The following is a 22,046-nucleotide window of genomic DNA, read 5'->3' as shown; positions in this document are numbered from 1 at the left end:
GAAATAAATAAAAATGTAATTATATAAATAGTATAAAGTAAAATTATTTTTATATTATCTTAGGAACACTATTTGAGAATATAATTTCCTACCTGCCCCACAGACTGAAATGTTGTCTTTCAAAGTGCACATACACATTTTAAGCAAAGGCTTCTAACATGTAAAAGAAAAACTGCATGATGTTTGGATCTGCTCCATTTAGCACCAAATCATATCAGTGAGATTTCATTGGACTTAGGGGAACAATTTTTGCAGAAACAAGTAGCATACACAAAGCTATAAAAATTATACAAGCATACCAAATAGAGCTTATGACTGGCTTTGGGCCATAATCAGCATTACAATTTCTTCAAGTAAGTACAAATTATATCTCATCCAGAGTGCAGTACCTGAAGAGTTATATGCTATAAAGGAAGCTTGGAGTAAAACATGTTAGACAGATGCAAATAACAATGGGCACCAGAGAACCAGCAGCTTATTTCAGTACCTTCTACAAATGACTAGCCTAGAACTGAAAGCAATCCTTGCATGGTATGGGCTATTCAGGTCACTGTTAGCAGCAACCACAGAACACAGAATCATTTCATTTAGAAACCATCCATTCAGCCCCTCTGTTCAAAGCAGGATTATTTGCACCTGTGCAGCTGTGTTTCAACTATCAACAAGGATGGAGACTCCACAACCTTTCTCAGCAAAGAGTACCAGTATCTGACCACCTCACAGTAAAAATAATTACTCTCCTATGTTCAGACAAAATTTCAAGTGTCTTAATTTGTGCCCATTTCCTCTGGTGCTGCCACTGGGCAACACTGATGAGAGTCTGGCTCCCTCTTTGTTAATCATTCTCACATCAGGTATTTATATACACTTTTCAGATTCCCCCTGAGACTCCTCTTCAGCTCTCTCAGACTGTCCTCACACAAAAGATGCTTCAGTCCTTTAACTAGATTAAGTCAGAAGAATTCCTAGAAATGAGAAATAATGAACCATAAGGGTAAAATTATACTCTGATAACTTAGAATAGAGAATCACAGCCCATATAAGACTTCAGTAAATATGTTCTTAACTGGAATTAAACATCATCTTTTAGAAAACTACAGACTTTATTTTAAAATTATCACCACATTCACTGGTTAATGTAGTAAGTACTAAAGTAGCAGTAGGTATCAGAAACCAGGAAAATTTCCATACTTTATATAGTTATATTAGTTATATTACTGTTATATAGTTATATTATAGTTATAGTATATATAGTTATATTAGTATCTTTAACACTGCAAAATTCTCCGAGATTCTGATGGAGTTCACTAGAGTAAAAGGAAGTATCCTGACCAGAAAAAAGAAATAAAATTATATATTCATTCTCTATTAAAGGATCACCTCTGCTCAAAGCTACCATAACAAAACAAAGACTATGAAAATTATTATGATTTTGATTTTTTTGGAATGCTGCTTCTAAATCATGATTAAACATTCCCTCTCCAGCTGGACCTTTTAGACCTCACATTTGCCAAACACTGAGAGTTTTATTGAATTACTCAATTCTCAGAAATGTCAGAATTCTGGACAGTTCACAACAGTGAGTGCTGTTCAAGAAATAAACGTTCACTAAAGAAGATCCAGACTCCACCCAGAGAAGTTCCATTAAAAACAAATTGCAGCAAAATTTAGGAGTATAATACTCTCCTACCAACTATGGAAACATAGGCCCTCCTTGAAAAAAAGAACCAGCGAAAACCAAACAAGTCAGAGAATAAAAAGCCTCTATCTCTGGTTTTGTGTGTTTGTGGTTTTGTTTGGTTCTTTGTTCTTTTTTTTGTTGTTGTTTGTTTGTTTTGTTTGTCATCAATCCTGCTTTCTGCACTGTTGAAGTAAGAAGTATGATCAAGTCAAAATCAAGAGGTTTTAGGGAAAATATTTACCTTCATATATGACAGCTAAGAGTTTACATGCCTGGAGCAATTTCAACAAAAATCCTTGTAAGTCTATAGTTACATTGTCACCAACGTCATATATAAATTATTCTCTTGATGAGCAATGCTATACAAACAACTGCAGCAGTGATACCTTTTCTACAGACTTCTGAATTATTCAACCACTTAGTCTTGTACTAAAAAGACAGCATTGAGAAATATTCTTGGGTTCAGTGTATAGATTAAATCCGAAGACACCTGCATGTATATACCCTAAATCAGTTTGAAGGAAATGACAGGACAGCACTATGGCACTATAAGGCTTTTACTGCTCTGAGTTAAAAAACTGGAACAGTTTGGGGATCTCCTCCCCTCACTGGGAGAATTGTGTTGTGTTCATCAACCTAGTTATAATATGACAAAGGATTATAGAAAAAGTGATTATACCCTCTGGTGATTCAATTTGAGGAAATGGATAACAAAGTGTTTCAGAAAGATTTTTCCATAAAAGCAACAATTTCAACAGAAAATCTGCATAAGTTTTGGCATCCAAACAGACACACAGGAGAGATTCTGATTTCAGAGACACTGCTAAAAACTCAAAAGTATCCAATGTCAAGAGAATTATTCAAGATTACAGCAATGAAATGGAGATCAAGAACACAGCCTCCTCTTGGAGCTTTCTGATACCATTTGTGAATTACACACAGAAATTACCTTGAACTAATGCAGCTGAAGGAAAATTGGCAACAGTTGTGGCATTTCCTAATAACCTCAGAAGTTAAAATCTTATGAGGACAGAAGGATTTGGGTTTAATTTGATCACATTTCATCCATATTAAATGTAACCAAAAAAAGGCTTTTTTCCTCATAAAATTAAAAATATCTTAATGCTGTACAAAGTTAAAATTATGGGAGATTGAAATACCAAAAATTGTACACATCTTTAAAAAATATTTAAAATCTACATTCAAAATATCAACAAATTTTTAAGAAACATTTTTGATGGCATGGCCTGCTATGTATTGACATCTCCACTATCTCCCTATCTTTTCTAGATGGAACAGTGAGAAAACTGATGATGTTTATATGCTACAGTCTATTCTTCAGGTTTTGTTGTGGTTTTTTTCCAATTCAGAGAACACTCTCATAATTCCTTATACTTAAATACAGCTAAAAGAGACTCTTAGCTCTGTTGATGGCATATTGCTCTCATGATTTATTCCCCTGGGAGAAGACAGTGCGTCTCTAAGAGGAGACAACCAGGAGAACGGCTCTCCTAGTTGTTCAAGAATATTGCTGCAAGGCAAAGGGAGAAACCTAACACATAATAAGGAAAGACAATGAGGGCATTGAGAAAGTAGCTACATACATTCTGGCCATTGGTAAAAAAAAAAGGTTACTAACATGCAGCATAGAAATTGAAGTCCCTTTTTCTAACCAATATAAAATGGTTTCAGCTAACATTTCCCAAGTAAAGAGATTATGATATGTTATGAAACTACATAAAAACTACTTTTTGGAAATTGAATTCTTCTATGAATCACCATTTATGAACTAGCTGGAAGAATTTTGAAACAACTTCATCATATCAAGACAAATTTATTCTTTTTCTTCCACATCCTTGTTACAGTTTTGAAAGAATGCCACTACTGACATAGGAAAAAAAAAAAATCTAAGCAGGAAGCTGTGTTGATAAAGGCATACATTAATCTCAGAAAATGAGTAGCTAGTTGGCTACTCCAACTAGCCTAAACAGATAACTGGAAAATTCAGTCAAAATGGAGAATACTGACAGAAAATAGCAGATAGTTTTTGGCCAAACCTCAAAAGTAGTAACAACGAGGAAGAGACAAGATATTAGACAAAAGTGATCAGATTTCTAACCTTCTCATTCCCCACAGACTTATGTGAATGACAGGTATCTATCAGGATAAAGATACAAAACTTTTCTGAGAGACTGTGCCCAGGCATTTACATTCAGCCATTCTCAGGAATTAATAATCTCAGAATTAACGGAAAATAAATACATTGAAAACTACAGATTCACAAAACCTGAAAAGCTGATCAAGAAGGAACTTCCTACCTTGCAAACAGCACTACAGATTTAACATAGCTTTCACATGTACTTTGTAAAGTGCTGTAGGTTACACATGAACCAGGTATTTTGTTTTCAAAGAATCACAGAATGGGTCAGGTTGGAAGAGACCACAGTGGGTCTGCAGTCTGGTTCAACCTCCCTGCTACAGCAGGGTCATCCTAGAGCACAGGGCACAGGATTGTGTCCAGATGGTTCTCAAATATTTCCAGCAAAGGACAATCCATAACCTCTCTGGACAATCTGTTCCAGTGCTCCTTTGCTTCCACAGTGAAGAAGTTCTTCCTGGAATTCAGGTGGAACTCGTGTATCAATTTTTGCCTGCTGCCTCTTGTCCTATTGATTGGCACCACCAAGACGAGCCTGGCTCCATCCTCTTGACACTCTCTCTTCAGATACTTTGATGAGCTCTCCTCTCAGCCGTCTCTATAGTTTGCTTCTATAGTAGTTATTAACATGCAAACATCTTTTATTTTCAGATGTAGTTCAGAAAATTATTGATGCAAAATTTGAGAGAGATATTCATATTTAGCCTAGATGATACATGTTTCCATACCAAAAAGTTTCCATGTGAGGAATATGCACAGCAGGAAGACAGTCTCAAACTTAGAGGTCCAGAAGGACAAAGGTCTACAGGTGTCAAAAGCAAGTGAAAGCAGAATCAGGAACTCAGAAAATTATCTCCAACATAGCCTCAGATGACTCAGAAAAAATGTCCATCCTTTTCAGATTCAGGGAACACAGGAGAAAATAAGGAATATTCGCAAGTAAGTTTTCTTCTTTATATTATGTTTTATATAAGTAATTCCTATGAATGACTAAATAACATCATCTTCCTCTATATTTTGTTTACTGCAAATGAAAAGTTCTTAGTTCCCTTCTCCTTATTAATTTTCAACAAGCTATTATTACATAAGGCATATTTATTTATTAATACAAAAACTAAAAATAATTTCGCTCTTATTGGATGTGTCTGTTTCCAATATTCTAACTGAAAGATTAGGTGGTAGGACAATTTCAATTTTCCAACTGAAATTCAGAAAAATGGTTTTGTTGTAAAAAGATACAAAACACACACAAAATCTGTTTCCCACTTCAAGAGAGTTTACAGTATTTTTTGCTCCTTGATGTTCTGCCAGCTCAAACAATTGGTCTTCAAAAAAAGTTTAAAAATTTGACTGTATTACCATTTATTGTGTGATCTTCAGGCCAATTGAAACTATAAATCTGAGCTGAATAGCCCATCAGTTATAAAGTCAGTCTTCTAGTCATATATCTCCTCTATCCCCAAATCTTTTAAAAACATTTGAAATTATTTGGTGACTTCTATGTGAATCCCTTGATGAATCATCTCAGTCCCATTTCTATCACTGAAAGACACAGCCCATTCTTATCTAAGATAAAAGACTCATTTCTTAAGGAGCATACAGAAATTTGTGCCACTTAAAGACAACATTAAAAGCAGACAAACTATAACTTGTCTAAAATATTTTGAGTTAGAGTTAATCTTTTAAATGTTGAAGCATTTCAGATTAGCATATACCTCCCTCGACTTTGAAAATTCTCACTTTGAGATTACATTTCTTAAAAATTAAAAACAAGTTTGGTCTTTGGTATAATTTGAATTAGAATTGAAGATACTATCCCGTATTTCACTTTAAATGAAGACCAAATACTCCTAAGAATGAAAGTCTGCCTTCGGGGATGCTATCAAAGTAAAGCAGACTACAGCATTCTTCCATGCTTGTACCACGAAATTCCACTGAGAAGTGGTTATTCCCTAAACAGGATGCAGCAGAAGCGCATTATTCATTCCCCAGTCTTAATTACCAAAACGACTAAAACTACTTGGAGTTGTTTTAATTAAAACTTAGCAGATTTCTGCATGTGCTTTATACTAAAGTCCATATTCATGTCAATGGCATATATGTGACCTCCTAAAAAATGAAAAATTAACATTTAAAATTTGCTTTCTCAATTTAGATATTTCACTTGTTATGATCACTTAAAGAGGCCAAAAAAAAACCATAACAGCTGCGAAGTCACCAGGTAGACATAATTGGATTTCAAATATTACAGTGATTAAGTACAAGGGGAAAAGAATGCTGTGAACCAGAAAGCTGCATTTCTTTAGAGCTACATGCAGCTGCACTGTGTAAGAACATGTCTACCTGTTATGCTTCTTGCATTTTTACTGGTCATTTGGTTTACTCTATAAAATTCAATACATAAAAGTCACCCAAATTACAGTCAGTTGAACTTTACAAATTGGAGCCTAAATATTATCTTCCATGGAAGCAAGGAACCCTGTTTTTAAGAGTAGGGTAACATCATTTCATATTACTGTATCGTTTTGGAGAATAGATCTCTTTCAGTATTTTATTTTTAAATGACCTCTAATTAATTCAATACTATTTTATGCATGCAGAGGCATTAGTAGATGACGCTTCAGAATAATGTTTTCAAACTATTTACTTTAGCTTATGTTAACATGAGAAACAATTTCTCCTTACAAAACCTAACAAAACCCAGAAAAACTATCAGAATACTGTGAAAGGTAATCATAGCTGAAATTAGTAATGATTTTAACACATCAAGTAAAAATGAAAGAATGGCAAACAGAAGAATATTCCCAGAGGATTAACTACTGCTGTCATAATCTTCCTACAGCTCAATTTTCTTCTCTATTTCACTTCACACTTATGCTACCCAAGATGGCAGCCCTGTTTTACAGTATAGATATCAGATGACTTTTTTCAAAATTTTACAGGAAAAGACTACAAGCACAGTCAGTATTTTCTTCTACAACAACACAGCTATTTTGTTTTCATTAATTGCAGCTAAACTAGCAGTGTTCACAGAAGTTTTCCTACCACAGGAAAATAAAAGGTAGGTAAAGGATGATGACCTTGTGTGTTAGGGTCACCAATATGTGGGAACAACAAAAGTTTAAGTACCAAAAGACAAAAATTACAACAGCGTAAAAAGCTATTTGAAAAATTTGTCTAATTACATCTGATTGTAGAATTTATTTTTGCTTGTGCATTACCATCAACAGTGAATGAAATATCCTACAATGAAAAAGGGAACATATATTCTCGCAAGTCCCCCTGAGATACATCTCTCAAACTAAGCCAAACAAAAACTGAAAATCTCCTCTTTGGTAGCACAATCTCCTCCAGACTGGCTGCATCCTTTAGTAGCACACTACACACAGGGTAGATGAGACTTCTGGCTGCCAAATCTGGGTTTGTATTTTATTAAAAGAAGAACTTAAACTAGTTATAAAAATGAGAAAGTTGCTCAGAAGTGGTGCTCTTCTGCACAAAAAAACAAACAAAAACAAAACAAAAAACCCCTAAAAAACTAACATGAAAAACTCTACCAGTAGTGTTATTTTTTTCTTTCTTTAAGTATTCAGAGCCAGTTTTATTGGATGAATCTTCATACAAATTAAAATCCTGACAGGTAAAAGCAGGTACTTTGTTAGATTACTTCTAGGTACAGGCAGATGCATCTACTCCCACAGTGGCTCAGCAGGTGTCTTTCAGCAGCTGGTGCCCTTTACTGGTTTGCCTTTGTAAGTGTTCCCATCAGATTTTCAACTATTTCAGAGGCAGCACTACACAATATACACACACTCGGCAGCTGTGTAGGAAATGAAACAGGCTTAACATTTTATTCAAATCAGATGCAGTCAATTTTATCTCATGTTAATATTAAAAAGTCCATTTCCCTATTCATATTTACTTCTCACATGAAAAGGGGCAACCTAAACAACTAAAAGAATATATAACTCTTACAAGACAGTATCTACTAAATATTTTAAAGCAATTTTTTCTTAGTGTATTATATACAGGCATGCTAGTTTAAATAACAGACTAAAAGAAATGAAGTTCTCTGGATTCACCAGTATAGATGTCCCTATTAGACTATGACCCATATTATCAATTAATTCCTCTTCTCTTTGAGCTTCTCTGCCCAAGAAGATATAACTAAAGCTTTTACAGAGCTCTTTTCCAAAGAAACATAAGGTTGTACATAGAATAAACAAAGTCTCTCTAAATGAGAAGATCTGTTAAATTACAACCTCACTAACAAAAGGATATTTGAAAACAATATTTTTCATTCACAAGGAATTTTTCTTGCTCTATCTACACTTACTAGTGGGTTTTGCCTGTTGTCATTAATATCAAGCCCTTGAAATAAAAATATACATAAAAATAAAGCCCAGACTGATACAACAAAGAGCATGTTTACCAGTTTTTAATAGCATCTTTGCCCCTCTCAACATCTCCAGTGTCTTAAATGTGGTTTGTTCATGTAACACCATCAAACTTACAAGACGTTAAGAGTCTTATTATTAGTATATAAATAAATAAGCTAACACAAAATAAAATCTATAATGTATTTGTTGGAACAAAAGGGTTCAAACTGGAAGATTTGACAAGGATGCAACAGTTTTGCTTGAAGTGACCTTGCAGCTGGGACTGCTAAGAATGTTAGTGTGGGAAAACTCAATTTATTATGCCTAGTATTGTTCATCCTCTGCCTGTTTTGAAAAGTATTCTGACAAGGTTCCTGAAAAGTACCCTGAGAATAACACACTCTCACAGACATGCTTGAGCCTCCTGCTGGGAGAGAGATCATAAAGGAACCGCCTTGTGATAAACTCAAATGTGTGAGGTCCTGTGATATATCGGGCTTTGGTAGAGGGGCTGCTACCTCCCCCTTTCCCCTCTGTCCACTAGGATGAGCTAAGCCTGAGGGAGCCTGTGTCTCTGTGTTTCTCTGGCAAGGTAATGAAATAAATTTACTCTTTGCATGGCAGCTGTGGTTTGGTGGTCACCTGTATGTGTCAATTCACACGGTATCATATAATCTACTATATCCTAACAGCACCTGGAAACTAATTCTTAAAGAAAAAATATACATGCCTTGGTAATCTTAAAAGCACAAGACTACAAAGGGTCTTGAGCAAAAGTGCACATGAGACTAGGACAAATGCAACTGAAAGAACAAATGATCAGATCGTATTTTAAGATACTACAAGGTAGGTAAGGGCATTACATTACAGCTGAAAAGCAAGGAGAAGCCTATTGGCCAAAAAGAAAATATACCCTTTCATTGTAAAGTCAACTGAAAAATTTGTGTAGATGAGCTAAGACAGCACAGGCTGAAAAGGAAACCTTCACTCAGTCTGATTCTAAAGAATCCAACTTGCCCAGCATCAAACCAAAGCAAATAACTCTGCTGTCAGTCTACCAAAAGACAGGTTTATGGCAGAGGTAGAGAGAGAACACTATAGAGTTACACTGCTAATTGCTAGGCTGGTTGCCTTTTTAAATCAGAGACATATTGTACAATCTGGGAAGGCTTACGGGTGCAAGTGGTTATCTATCAATTTCTCCAGTAACCCCAGTAAACCAAAATTATAAGAAAGTATCTACAATATTTCCCCATTCTTTTGGGACAATAGTAAAAGCCTGTTTTAGTTATACTTTTCTGGTGAAAATCCTTCCAATTTGTATAAATATAGTCTGTTTTTAAATGGTCACATTACAGTGATTTGATCCACATCATCATACCAAAAATAAAAGCCACATCATATAAATAGGCCGAGGAGGATGCAGTTTGTGCAAATACAGGCTTACATCTGATCAATTATATAATGCCTACCTCCAAAACTCATGTGAGATCTGATGTATTTGCTTCCTTTACCTTCATTCCTCCCCATCCCAAAAGAAGTGAACTGTTTATTACTTCCACAATGGTGGATAGACACATATTGTTCCAGTAAGTGCAGGCTGCTGCTCAGTGCTAGTCGCCTTTTGCTTTTCACAGAATCTGACATAATATCATGCTTCAGTTCTCATCTACCTCCAATTATTCATCATTCCCTATTTTTTTGCATCCTACATACATCTCTCATAAAGACAGAGATTGGCTTGACTATCTTCTTTGCATACAGATCTTTCTTAAAAATAAAATAGTAGAAATCTGGCAGGCTGAGGGAGGCAGAGAGGGATATATAAAATAGTAATCTATTAAAAAACCTCTGTTGCTTTAGTAATCAACTCTGCATTAATGGGAGATATATATATATTATACCCCATATACATGTTGTACATATGTGTTTTACATATATAGACACTGTTTATATAGATATTTTTAACTATCTAAACTGCATACGTTACTGTCTTTTTTAAGTCTGTGATAATGTTGGACTAAGAATGGATGACAGACTCCAGAGAAGTCACACCTGCCAAACATGGAGATGTTTTGGAGAAAATAGTTTCAATTTCTCATTATGCATTAAGAGATGGGTCCTCTCAAAGACTGAAATAATATCAAACACCTTTTTGGTGAGTTAAAAATCACAGTACCTTTACTGACAAGTACCACTGCATTTCAAAATATTATTTTAAAACAATAATTATAAAAAATATAAGACTATTCCATGCCTTTTTGTCTTACTATCACTACTTTAAAAGAAAAATATCTTGATGCTTAGTACAGCTCTTTTGAGATAATCCATTCTTTTCTCTCTCATTTCAGCACTATCTTAAGCTTTTATTCTGATATTCTAGGAAACCTGCTTTATATATTTTGATACAGACTTCAGATATGCAAAAAATACTCTCCTATTAGGACAAAGTAGATATAAGTGGAATTATGTTTGGAACAATAATCTCAGTTTATTGGACAAAATTATCCATCTATAAAATATTTCTTAATCACGCATTTATTCCTTTATCTCTACCTAATTCATTAGTAATTTTCTCAACTGGTGTACAGCTTTCAACTTGTCAAAATCCTGGTTAGTGGAGAGTGGTCATAACTGCTGATCCTCCCAAGCTGTGCTCCTAAGAACTCTGCCTCACTGGAGCTGAGACATGCCCTTGTCATGTGAAATCAAGGAACCCAGACTTCCATATTTCACATCTGAACTTTAGTTCAAAGTTGTACTATAACATTCATAAAGCCTTGCTATCCCTGAAATGTACCTGTATTTCAAATACCATATCAAATCTATTTCACGTGACCATGTCAGGTTTCTTTTTCTCTAAACTATTTAATTACTTTTTTTTTGTTTTAAAGGTGTTACACAAAATAAATAACGTTAGTAATCTGGCATGCATTAAAATCAGTGAACCTATTGAACAAAAAAACCCCCATCTTATTGACAAAGGCATATTAGAATAGTAGAAAGGTTTTATGAATCCAGAAAAATGTTACAGTACCATTTCTAGTATTAAAGGCTATATCAATAAAGTAAGACTTTTTTTCAAAATACTTTTTGATTTATCATAACGGGAAGATATTCTCCGTTGCTGAAAGAAAAAAAGAACTTAGCATTCAATCATATAGTCACATCTATTTGCAGTGAAAGCTGCAGTCAAGTGAGCAACATGTTTAAAAATATTGCATTCAATGAATTATACTTAAGCACAGTGAGTGTCTTTCAAAGGTGAATTAGTAGCCATCCTCAGAGAACGTTTGCATTTCTACAACATGAGATTACAGGTAAATGTTAAAATCAGAGTACCACTTTACAGCTTGCACATCAGACCAACGGATCTTTTTGATGAAGAGTTAATAAATTACTTCCACTAAGAAAGAGGATTGTCTTAATGGAAAATATGATAATTTTATACAAGATGGACAATAAACTGCTGGTTCGTCATGAAGCAAGTATTTTTGCTTGCTTTTAGCTAAAGCAATATTTATTCCTAGAATTTTAAAGGAAAAATACCTAAAAGCTTCATTTAAGGGTAAGTGAAATAATCTAACAATTTGATGCAGAAATTTCACATATAGCATCTGGAATTTTAAAATAATGATAAAATGCCATTAACTTCTATATTGAAGAAAATTAAGCCAGAACTTGTAGGCTTTAAGATTTGCATCAATGTTGAATCTTAACTCCAGTAATTTTGTTCACCTGGTATTGCACATATTCAGCCTTCTTTGAACCCCCCCTCCCTGAAACATGAAGACAGACTGCAATCCCTACTATACACTACCAGCCATTAAAGAAATTGTACCTTGACCTACATGGTTTTTCTTGTCCTAAGTTGGGACTAATGATTGCAAAACTTGTAAACTCTCCTCAGAGCAATTTCTGAACATAATTCATTGGTTAAATGACAAGATTTCAATAAAGAGCAAAATTTTTGTTAAAATTATTCCAACAGTTCAACTATCAATTGCTGTTTGGAAAATATGCAACTGAAATATGCACTAAGATCAACTTTGGAATTAATGATCCAATATTCTAGATGTGAAAATTGTAATTTATCCAAAAACATGCATACCTCTATTCAATAGACTTACCTTGTACAATTCTAAAAACAAGAAAACATTACAGGAAAAGAGAGAATATTGATTTTGTAATAATTCCTTCACATAATGCAGAGAGAAAAAAATACGTTTTTTATTTAGATCATTAAGCAGTGCTAGTAAAAGGAAATGGAAATAACATGAAGAAAATAAATAAATCCTACCCTGAACACCCACTTTAGGTAAAAAGCTGAAGTAATTTTTCACCATCAGCAATTTTTTAGATAAAACTTGTTTTCACAGTCTTGAAAAGTAACTTTCCCTGGCCTGAGTTTATAACTTTAAAGGTACATTTATTTGGCAAAAATCCTGGCACAAAACTACCTTTATAATAAATACAAAAACAATATTTCATTAATGGTCAAGCTGCATGTCAACTGGGCAAAGATAATAAAGCTAAGCTTGTGCTTTCCCAATTTTTTTAAACTCTCATTATTGAAACAACCTAGCTGGCACATCACTTCCACAAATAGCAGAACCATAATACTTCAGACTAAACTGGTGTGACCAATCAGCTACTTATGAACCACCTGTGCTTGAACTAAACCCTAGTTCTCTAAGAATAATAAATGTCAAGAAAAATAGGTACCTACAAAGGGGGCTGGGGGTGAGATTTGTTGCCTTTCTGTAAGGTAATAGCCCTTTGTAACTCCTTCCATGGGACACAGTGCACCCTTCTACCCCTGAACACCAGTGACAATCTCTGTGCCACCAGCTCCTGCTCCCAACTCAGCACAGGCAGGAACTAAACAATATGAGATGACCCAGGTGGAGTGAGATTGATGGAGGGGGTGACACAGCAGTTCAGATCATAGTGGAGAAAGGTAGGAGACAAAGCTGAAAAAAGAACAACACAGAAAGCAGGAGAGTGCTGAAGCCAGCTGTTTATGACATGCTATTGAATGTTTTTACAGCTGCCAAATTGTGCAAGGTTGGTCACTCCTGATCTCATATTTGCAGTGCATAATGGGAATAGGTAGGAATGGTAGCTAAAAAATTTGGACATTTGTCAGTTCATATGAGCTTCACCTTAGCACCTGTGTTCTTCCAGGCAGTGATTTCACTAATCAGGAAGTCATAAACTTTTTAGGAAAACTCTGACCCATTGCAAGGGGGCCTAAACTAAACTAGATACTTTGAAAATCCCAGCCGTAAGATTTCAGATAATATAGTACTAAAACTTAAACTTAAAGCTTAAACATGTTATTTCTTCCCCCGGAGTGCAGCAGGAGATGCATTCTGGCTACACTGCCAATCCTATAAAAAAGAACCCTGTATTTATATCTGCCCTGGTGCAAGGCATTGCTGCAGCCTTTGATGTTGGTTCATAGAGGTTCTGCCATTTTGCCTTATACTTCCACTTAATAAACTATTAAAAAAGGATGCATATACATGTTTAAAATGTGATTAATATGTGGCTTGTTAGAATGACTGTCTAGAGGAATATATTTCTCTTATCTCTTCTCAACCTGTGTTTACAGGAAATAAGAAAATCTAAATCTTAACTAATATTTTAAATCATTTAAAATGCAAGATTACATCTAACTTATATAATGTAGAGCTTTAACTTCTGGCCAACAGTTCAAAATATAAATGAACTCCTTATGAACTCAGTTCTGACCTTAGGAGTTTTGAAGATGAAATGCAATTGTGTATTCTGCAATAAACATCACACAGTTAAATACTCTCCCCAAAGTGCTGACAGTGCAATCAAAATCACATAGCTCATGAGAAACAGATAGAGAGTTCTTAAAATTATTTTCATGCAAATGAAAACATACAGACTAAAAAGAAAAGGAAGAAGAATAGTTATGATTTTTAATACTGCCAGGATTTCCCCAGAGAATAGCAAGTGCTTATAAAGCTCAATATATAATACTCAAAACCCCAACAACAATAAATGACTTGGGTGTTCTGTGTGCCTTTTTTCCCCTGTGGATAATGGGTTGCATGTACATTGACTTGTTAAACAGGCTGAGTACCTTTATGTCTAGACTAAATCTCTCACATCAAAACCCTACCACTAACGGCACCTCATAGTAGTCAACAGCAGCAGAACTGTCATCTTCCTCATGATGCCTTTAGAAGTTCCTAGTCATGAAATATCTAGTTATATTTACTGTCATCTCTACTCCTTGCCCACCTACTCAAATTTTAGATAATCCTGCAAACATATCCATATAGAGATACAATAGAGCTATTTTATGAGCACCTATACATGCTAGGGAAACACCTGAAAATCATTATTTTTCTGCTTTTGCTTACACTAGTTAATCAAAATGAAAAACACATTGACAGAAAATCTTCATGCTGTCTAAACTGACTCCAGTTAATTGGCAAAAATTTGAAACACCAACCAAGGTGTTTCTGAGCTTAGAGATTTAAAACAGCCATGCAGAGAACAAAAAAAAAAAAAAATAAAATAAAAAGAATTTTGGCCTAACAAAGATACATCTTGACAAAGTATGTCTTACCTTACACATTGGCAATTCCAGCCTCTTTTAGCTCCTTGATAAAAAATTAGATTTAACAAATTTCTAATCTATGAGTCTCATTAGTGAAATCAAGGTGAGAAGTCCTGCAGCTGGACAAACTTCAATACTGAACTTGGGGGCAAGCATTACATACATGTATGTTCAAACAACCAAAATTGTATTTGTTGTTGACACTTCTGTGATCTCATGTAATAAGAATCATATCAAAGAGTAAAATATTGAAGATGATTGTTTCTATTTCAAAATTTCACTGTAAAACTGAAAAGCAGACCTCTTGATGACACACAATCTACAAAAGAGAATTACTTATTACATTTGTATAACTGATGCATTTTTAACACTTATTTTAAATATTATATGTGCAAAAATATACAAATTCTATTTACAATCTATTGTAAATAGAATTATATATACAAATTCTATTTTTTACAATCTATTCATTCTAGATAGGTATTTTTCTGTCTAAACCATATTTTTTCTGAAACCACTTACTGCCTTTTGAAATATTTGTACTTTTTGCAAAGACTACACAGATTAGTAGGTAGTATTTAGCTTAGGGAAAAGACATTTTATTGCAAAAAGCTGTCACGCTGAATATTGTCATATAAAATGACAATACCTGCAGTGGCTGTATTTTTCAATCTGGTTAAGGGCTGTCAGTCAATTCATAAACACAACATTAGGTACTGTCACCTAATCAGGAATTAATAGATTCAGATTCTAAAACTGTCTTCTGTTTTGAAAGAGTTAAATCTTTACGTAAGACCATCTTTACTCAGAATCCCAGTAAAGTGCTCTGCATATATTCTCATTTCCTGCTTTCCCTGAGAGAAAAAGGTGGAAAAAATGTATCCATGTTCTATACTGCAGAGCTAAGAGACATAAAATCTCTGTACACAGAGCTTGTTTTTTATGTCTTTGTTCAAATCAATACCAAAGCTTCCACTTTTCAATAGATTTGACATAGACAACAAGGAGTAAAAAGGTATCTGTGATAGAGTACTGCAAGTTCTAGACTGCAAATAACTAACAAGAAATTTAGTTCCCTTACCTCAGCTTTTTCACCATTTTAAATCAGTAAAAGTTGGAATGTTAACATTTGTTCTACCTGCATTTTTCCTCTCTGCTCTTTACTTCCTATCATCAAAGCACATTTTGAGATGTCTTCACATCCCATGCAGTCTCTAAGACCATATTCAACACCCCTGAACTGCATCAGACAGAAAGACTGGTGCAGAATAGTGCTGTGCAGTCAGAAGCCAACCTGTACAGGTCAAGGTGCAGAAGCTCACTTTCTCCTGTGATCTTCAGAAGAGAACAGAATCACTGTAATACTTTCATTTCAGTGATTCAGATCATAGCTCAAAACCATAAATAACTGAAAATGCAATGCCAAAGGAATTGAGAACTACAACTCATGAACAAGTAGTTCAGATCAGAAATTCCTTGAATCTGAATCAACATGAAAGGGATTATCACTGAACTATGTTCCCCAATAAATATTCTTCAAATAAGTAGTCAAGAAATTAACTGTCTGCATTTACCTATCACATACTACTGGAAAAACTAGCAATATTTCCAGCTAAATTTCGGCAATACAAAGAAAAAACTAATTTAATATCTTTGAAATGGTATACTCACCTCATCTAAGTCTTTAATATAAACAATTTTCTCTTCAATACCAATAGGCATTGGTTCACTGTGGGGAATCTTTACCTCTTCATACATTTTATTGTTTTCTCGCTGAACTGACTCTGGTAAGAACACCTAAAAATGTATTACAGGAAAATTAATTAAAAGTGTGAAAACAGAAAGCGTCATTATGTATAACTCACTTTGAACAATGCTTTATCACTTTCCTTTAAGAAATTAATCCAAAACAAGAGCAAAATCTCACTCATTCATTTTATAGATAGCACCGAACCCCCCAAATGGCAAATAATCAGTTTTACTACTCAGAAAATAGTCCCAAAACCCCAAAAAAGATAACTCTGTTTTATTAAATTTTAGAATCCATTAGGTCTAGAATTTCATAAAGCATTTATTTTGTTAAAGTCAATTCAAAGGTATCCAAAAGACAGAAAAATAGTATCTTAAGAATTTAAATAAGCCTAGAAATAAAAGCAAATATATTAGTTGTAAATGAGATTATTTCTTCCAGAGCCAAAATAAAAATAGAATATATCAAAATGTTTAAAACCCTCTGCAAAGAAGTACTGCTTCATACATTGGGTTCTGAGAAGGAGACGACTAAGGAAACAAAGGGAGCCTTGCCACACATTGGGAAAGATGTACTGTTCAAGAAGGGTCATGCACCAACATACCTTTGCACCCCCAATGAATGCTGATGTTTTCATAGCTTCAGCTCGGGAATCATAGACATGTGGATAATGAATTTTTTCGATGCTCACCTCTCTCTGTCTACCTAGGACTGGCATACTTCGAGCATTCAGAAGCGCTAGTTCTCTGTGAGCAGAAAAATACCTGCAGTAATTCTGCCCATTTCAGGCTGTCATCGCAAAAAACTGAGCATGGTATATAAAAGTCAGAGCAAGAGTTGAGGAAATTAAAGAAAATAATTTTACAGTGTTATTCTCGGGCATTATTTATACCAAAACCTTAAAACACATGGTTTAGGTAAAATTCAGAAGCGTAATCCATTAAGTGCGAGGCTTTCCTAAAAGCAGTTTTGACTCTTTTTAAGCGACACAGCAACATGATTTCACAGTTAAGATACCAGTCTCATTATATTTTTCTCAATACAAAATACAACAGCTTATTTGCTCCTTTTCCTCTCCCTCCTCTATTCCTCCCACTACCTTCTAGCTGACAACTTGGAAAATAGTACCCATTAATCTTGAGAGAGAAAAAGAAAGATAGTTCTGATAGATTTAGTACAGACTTCATAAATCCTAAGCAAGTAGTGTGCATACAGGAACTAAGAAAGATAGCCTACCCCACTAATCTGCAATTCCAGCCCACATAGATGAGATCAAGAAGATTCTCATTAAGCAAATCACTGCTTTCTCTCCTGAAAATTAGGTTTTCATATTAAAAAAAATTCTACGCTTGTAATGAAACGTGACTTGAAATCAGAATCACCTAATCACCAAAGCAAACTAAAAGAAAATAAACTGTTAGGATATGTTGAAGTAGCAATTACAACAGAAGCATTTCTCAACTTTTGGGATTTATTACCTTTGCATCCGCAGCTCTTTGGGATCAAAGCACATTTGTCCTTCTCCAGAAACTTCTCCATCTTCCCCAGCTTGTTTTTCTTTTCTGGCATTTCGTTTTTCTTCCCGACGATATTGTTTCATTAACAACTTTTCTTGTTCAGACTGAATTGTGACTTGGCAACCATAGTTTGGTTTAGCATTTTCTCCTATGAACTTCTTGCACTGTTCTGCAATTTGATAACAGGCATGCATCTCCATAAATACTGGATTCCATCTTTTTTCCCCAGTTTCATTCTAAAGGTTTGGGGTTTTGATATTTGGTTCCATCCTTCTTTTGAGGCGCTTGTGTGTGCAGTTGTGAGTGTATTGTGTATTTAAAAATCGTTGAGCTTTATGTATACTGTGCAGCAGTTGGCCTCAAGACATATAAAAGTACCACCACATCATGTTCCAAAGACAGGACATTTAAAAAGCACTTTGGGGATGGACTAGAAGCAAAGGAAGGATATTTTTTGTTTTCTGTATTTATAATAACTTAATCTACAGGTGAAATCCCACTTTGCCTCTTATCACTGCTCTTATGTGCACTGATAAACAGGATGGCCTGACAACAGATTAAACAGGGTGATTTTTTTTTTAACAGTCTCTTCACTTAAAATCTGTGTGTATATATACGCTAGATTGTATTGAGATGATACAACATGATTGTATTGAAAGCATACTCACAATGCAATTTGACTGACCAAATGAGAAAATCTATCCTACTCTATACAATCACAAGGACTTCTTCCTTTTACATAGATAAGCAGCAGGATTATCAAGAAGAATCTATCAGTAAACCGTAAATCTGGGGGAGTAGGGAACCCAAAAAAGCTCAGTTACTTTACCTTTCTAAGATCAGTACTGACCAAAACTGAAGACACAAGCAAGTCTTTTATATACAATAGGCTGAGAGAGATTTATTTTGTTTTCATTTTAACAATATTGGTGGTTTTAAATGTCATTTTTCAAAATTCTGCAAACAGATTATTAGTTTATATAGGTTTGGCTGAATATTAAATACTTAACTCAGTTATGTTTCATATGTACTTCTGCAGCCAACCTCTGAAGTGAAAAACTTGAAAACCTTTTTTCATCAAATAAACCCACTTGACTGACATTTTGAACAATTTGTGCTGCTTAGTTTTCACCTACAGCAACAGTGAAACTCCTACATCTCACAGCATGCATACTGGATAAGGCAACAATAACTTGTTAAAGAGCATTGAAAAAATTCTAATAAACTGTCAAAATGTCCACATTATTACCATCATGTCTGCAGCTTTAACTCTCTCTCTAGTATTAAAAGGGGACAACAATGGATAAAATTTCCTGACCAAATTTAATTCAAACTGAACACACCAGGGCAAAGAAATGTTATGTGTTTATCTGATAACCACAAAAATCACCTTGACTTCCACAGAAGTAAATTACATAAGAAATAGTCAAATAACACAGCATGGTACAAAAATGTACAGTTTCTTGACTTGTGCTAATTTTTTAAAGGCATAAATTACTCTAAGTTGACTAAACTTCTGCAGACAGAAATGAGTCCCTTCTCCAAGTGAAATTTTGGAAAGATAATTAGAAATAATTAGAAATAGCATTTTGATAAATTTTAAAAGAAAAGAAACTTTTATTTAAAAATTAGAAGACTGAACTCAGGGGCAAGGGCATCTTCAGTCTCAGAGAAGATACCCTGAATATCTATATTATCGCAGTTAAAGAAGGATTCTCTCATCAGTGAAAAAAAGCTTAGAATCAGTTATGCTTTTCTATTATCTAAAAAAATAACATTGAGAAAATTCTTCCTACACATTCTAACAGAAATTACTGTGATAGATTTTACTGATGGCATAATGAAGAATAATTTCATAAAAGCTTCCAAAATACTAATTCTGCTAAGTGAGAAGAAAATACTCCTGTAACTAACTGTACATAGGAGAAAAAATATATTAATTCCATTTCTACAGAATGCATTTTAATTTTTTTATTGAAGTACCTAAGAAGGGAAAAGTATCAGGACAGAAAGCCGTCTTATATAGCAAGACATTCATCTTTGAAATCATGAACAGGTAAAACAGTTGGTCTGGTGAGTTTAGACTAACCATTAGCACAGCAAGAGAGGAACTTGTAAACACTTGTTTATGTAACATTTCATTGAAGACAAACACTAAAAAGGGGTCATTTGCATTTTAAAATTATTGTGGAGATACATAAGTCCACCAGTACTGGCTCTACTCACATTTTTCTAGCTCCATATGCTGTGAACGTGCAATGGGTTGCATGATGCTGTGTCCATGTAAGATTTATCCCAAACCACAACCCATATGCTATCAGATTTATTTTTGTCAGAAAAGAAAGTAATAAGGCTTGTTTTAAAACAATAATCTGTACAACTTATTTTAAAATAATTACTCGGTGCAGACAAATTAACTTATAAAAGCAAAAATGACAGTACAAAGCCTGAATCCCATTTTTCCCCTCTCTCAGTTATTCATTTCCCCTCTCTCAGTTATTCAAGCTTAAGCTTGAGTTTATTATTTTCAGAAGTGGTTGTTACTGTGCTTTTCTTCCCCAAGGCCTACACTAGATGATAGTACAAAGTAGAGAGGAAGCAGGAAAGCAAATGAGGAATAATAGAAGATCAGATTATTTCTAGAGTAATCCATTAAAACAGGAAAAGGGCAACTGTCAATACATTCAAAATTTGCACATGCCCATAGGCAGTTGAAAACAAAATAAATATATGCAATCTGTATTTATTTCTTCTGTATAATCAGACTTTCTCTGTTTAAGCCCAGAAATGCATTCCCCCATTGCCTCCTGGGATTTTTTTTGCTTGTTTTTTAATTACACATGACCAGTACTACTGTTGGAAATAAAACAGAACAGTTAGAAAACTACTTTTTATCTGATTTGGAACAAAAATTTTGTAGTCACTTACCTTGGAGAGCCTGGAACCTGTTGTCATTTGGACAAGTCAAAGATCTTTCCAGAATCAGAGATCTGTTCTGTAGGAGTTTCTCTATGAGTTCAAAACCTTCAGGGCCTAGCAGTTCAAATAACTACAAAGAAAATAAAGTCGTAAGTCATATCCAAATGTACAAAAGTTCATAAATAGGACTGTAGTATTTCAATCCTTGGCAACATCATATCTGTTGATAATATCTAACAAATTAATGAATTTCAAGTCCCAGTAATTCAACCCAAATGGTATAATTTCTAAGGTTCTCTATTAAAAAAAGGGAGAATTACAGAAATTTTTCAACTGCAAATATTTTAAAATCTGAGAATTTTGTCTATTAAATAAAACTCACTTTCTCTTGGGGATTCTTGCATAAAATTTAACTCTTCTCAAGACTAAACTTTACATGTCTTTAAAGTTATCTGCATATGCTGTAAATTTATTTCTCCATAATCTGTGCAGATGAATCAAGAGAACAAATGCTTTCTCATGAAAGGAAAGTAACTAGGAAGTTATTCCCTTCATATATTATTATATATATATATATATATATTCCCTTTATAGCCAAGAGGAGGTGTAGCCTACTGCATTTTCACAATCTCATCCTACAAAAAAATAAATATCATAGATGTGGAGTACAGCAGGAATATGAAGAAACAGTTAAGATGACACTAGTACTGACCACAGTCTATAGAACTTGGACATATAATCCTGTGTGTAATTCAAACACATAATGTAAGGGATATACACCAGAAGAGAATTCTCTACCACTAAGTGGTATTTTGGCTGAATGATTTTCTTACTCAAATGATTCTCTTGTAGCAGGTTAGAAAAACATAGCTCCCTATTTAAAGTTCCATTTTCCACATAATACTGGGTTTTAATGGGAAAAAAAACCACCCAAAACATTAAAAGCACTTTCATCTCTATCTTATCTATAATTATTTTGTCAAAAATCAAAGCACTACAGTAAGCAACAAGTTACTCAAAACCCATTCTTGATTTTCAATA

At 34.2% G+C, this 22,046-nt stretch overlaps 1 protein-coding gene across 4 annotated transcripts in view; it reads right to left on the bottom strand.

The window, feature by feature from the left end:
* ASCC3 (activating signal cointegrator 1 complex subunit 3) overlaps positions 1-22,046 on the bottom strand; it is a 252,815-nt gene that overhangs the window by 191,934 nt on the left and 38,835 nt on the right. For all 4 annotated transcript variants that reach the window (XM_015621225.1, XM_033512859.1, XM_033512860.1 and 1 more), the window contains 4 exons: positions 21,015-21,135; positions 18,048-18,255; positions 17,174-17,315; positions 16,491-16,616 (listed from right to left, as the gene is read on the bottom strand). In XM_015621225.1, the coding sequence (XP_015476711.1) occupies positions 16,491-16,616; positions 17,174-17,315; positions 18,048-18,255; positions 21,015-21,135 (597 nt within the window). The remainder of the gene's footprint in view (positions 1-16,490; positions 16,617-17,173; positions 17,316-18,047; positions 18,256-21,014; positions 21,136-22,046) is intronic.

Source organism: Parus major, chromosome 3 (genome assembly GCF_001522545.3).
Source record: "Parus major isolate Abel chromosome 3, Parus_major1.1, whole genome shotgun sequence".
Lineage (NCBI taxonomy): Eukaryota > Metazoa > Chordata > Aves > Passeriformes > Paridae > Parus > Parus major.
The sequence above is the reverse complement of the archived record's forward strand: the minus strand, read 5'-3'. Positions and strand labels throughout refer to the sequence as shown.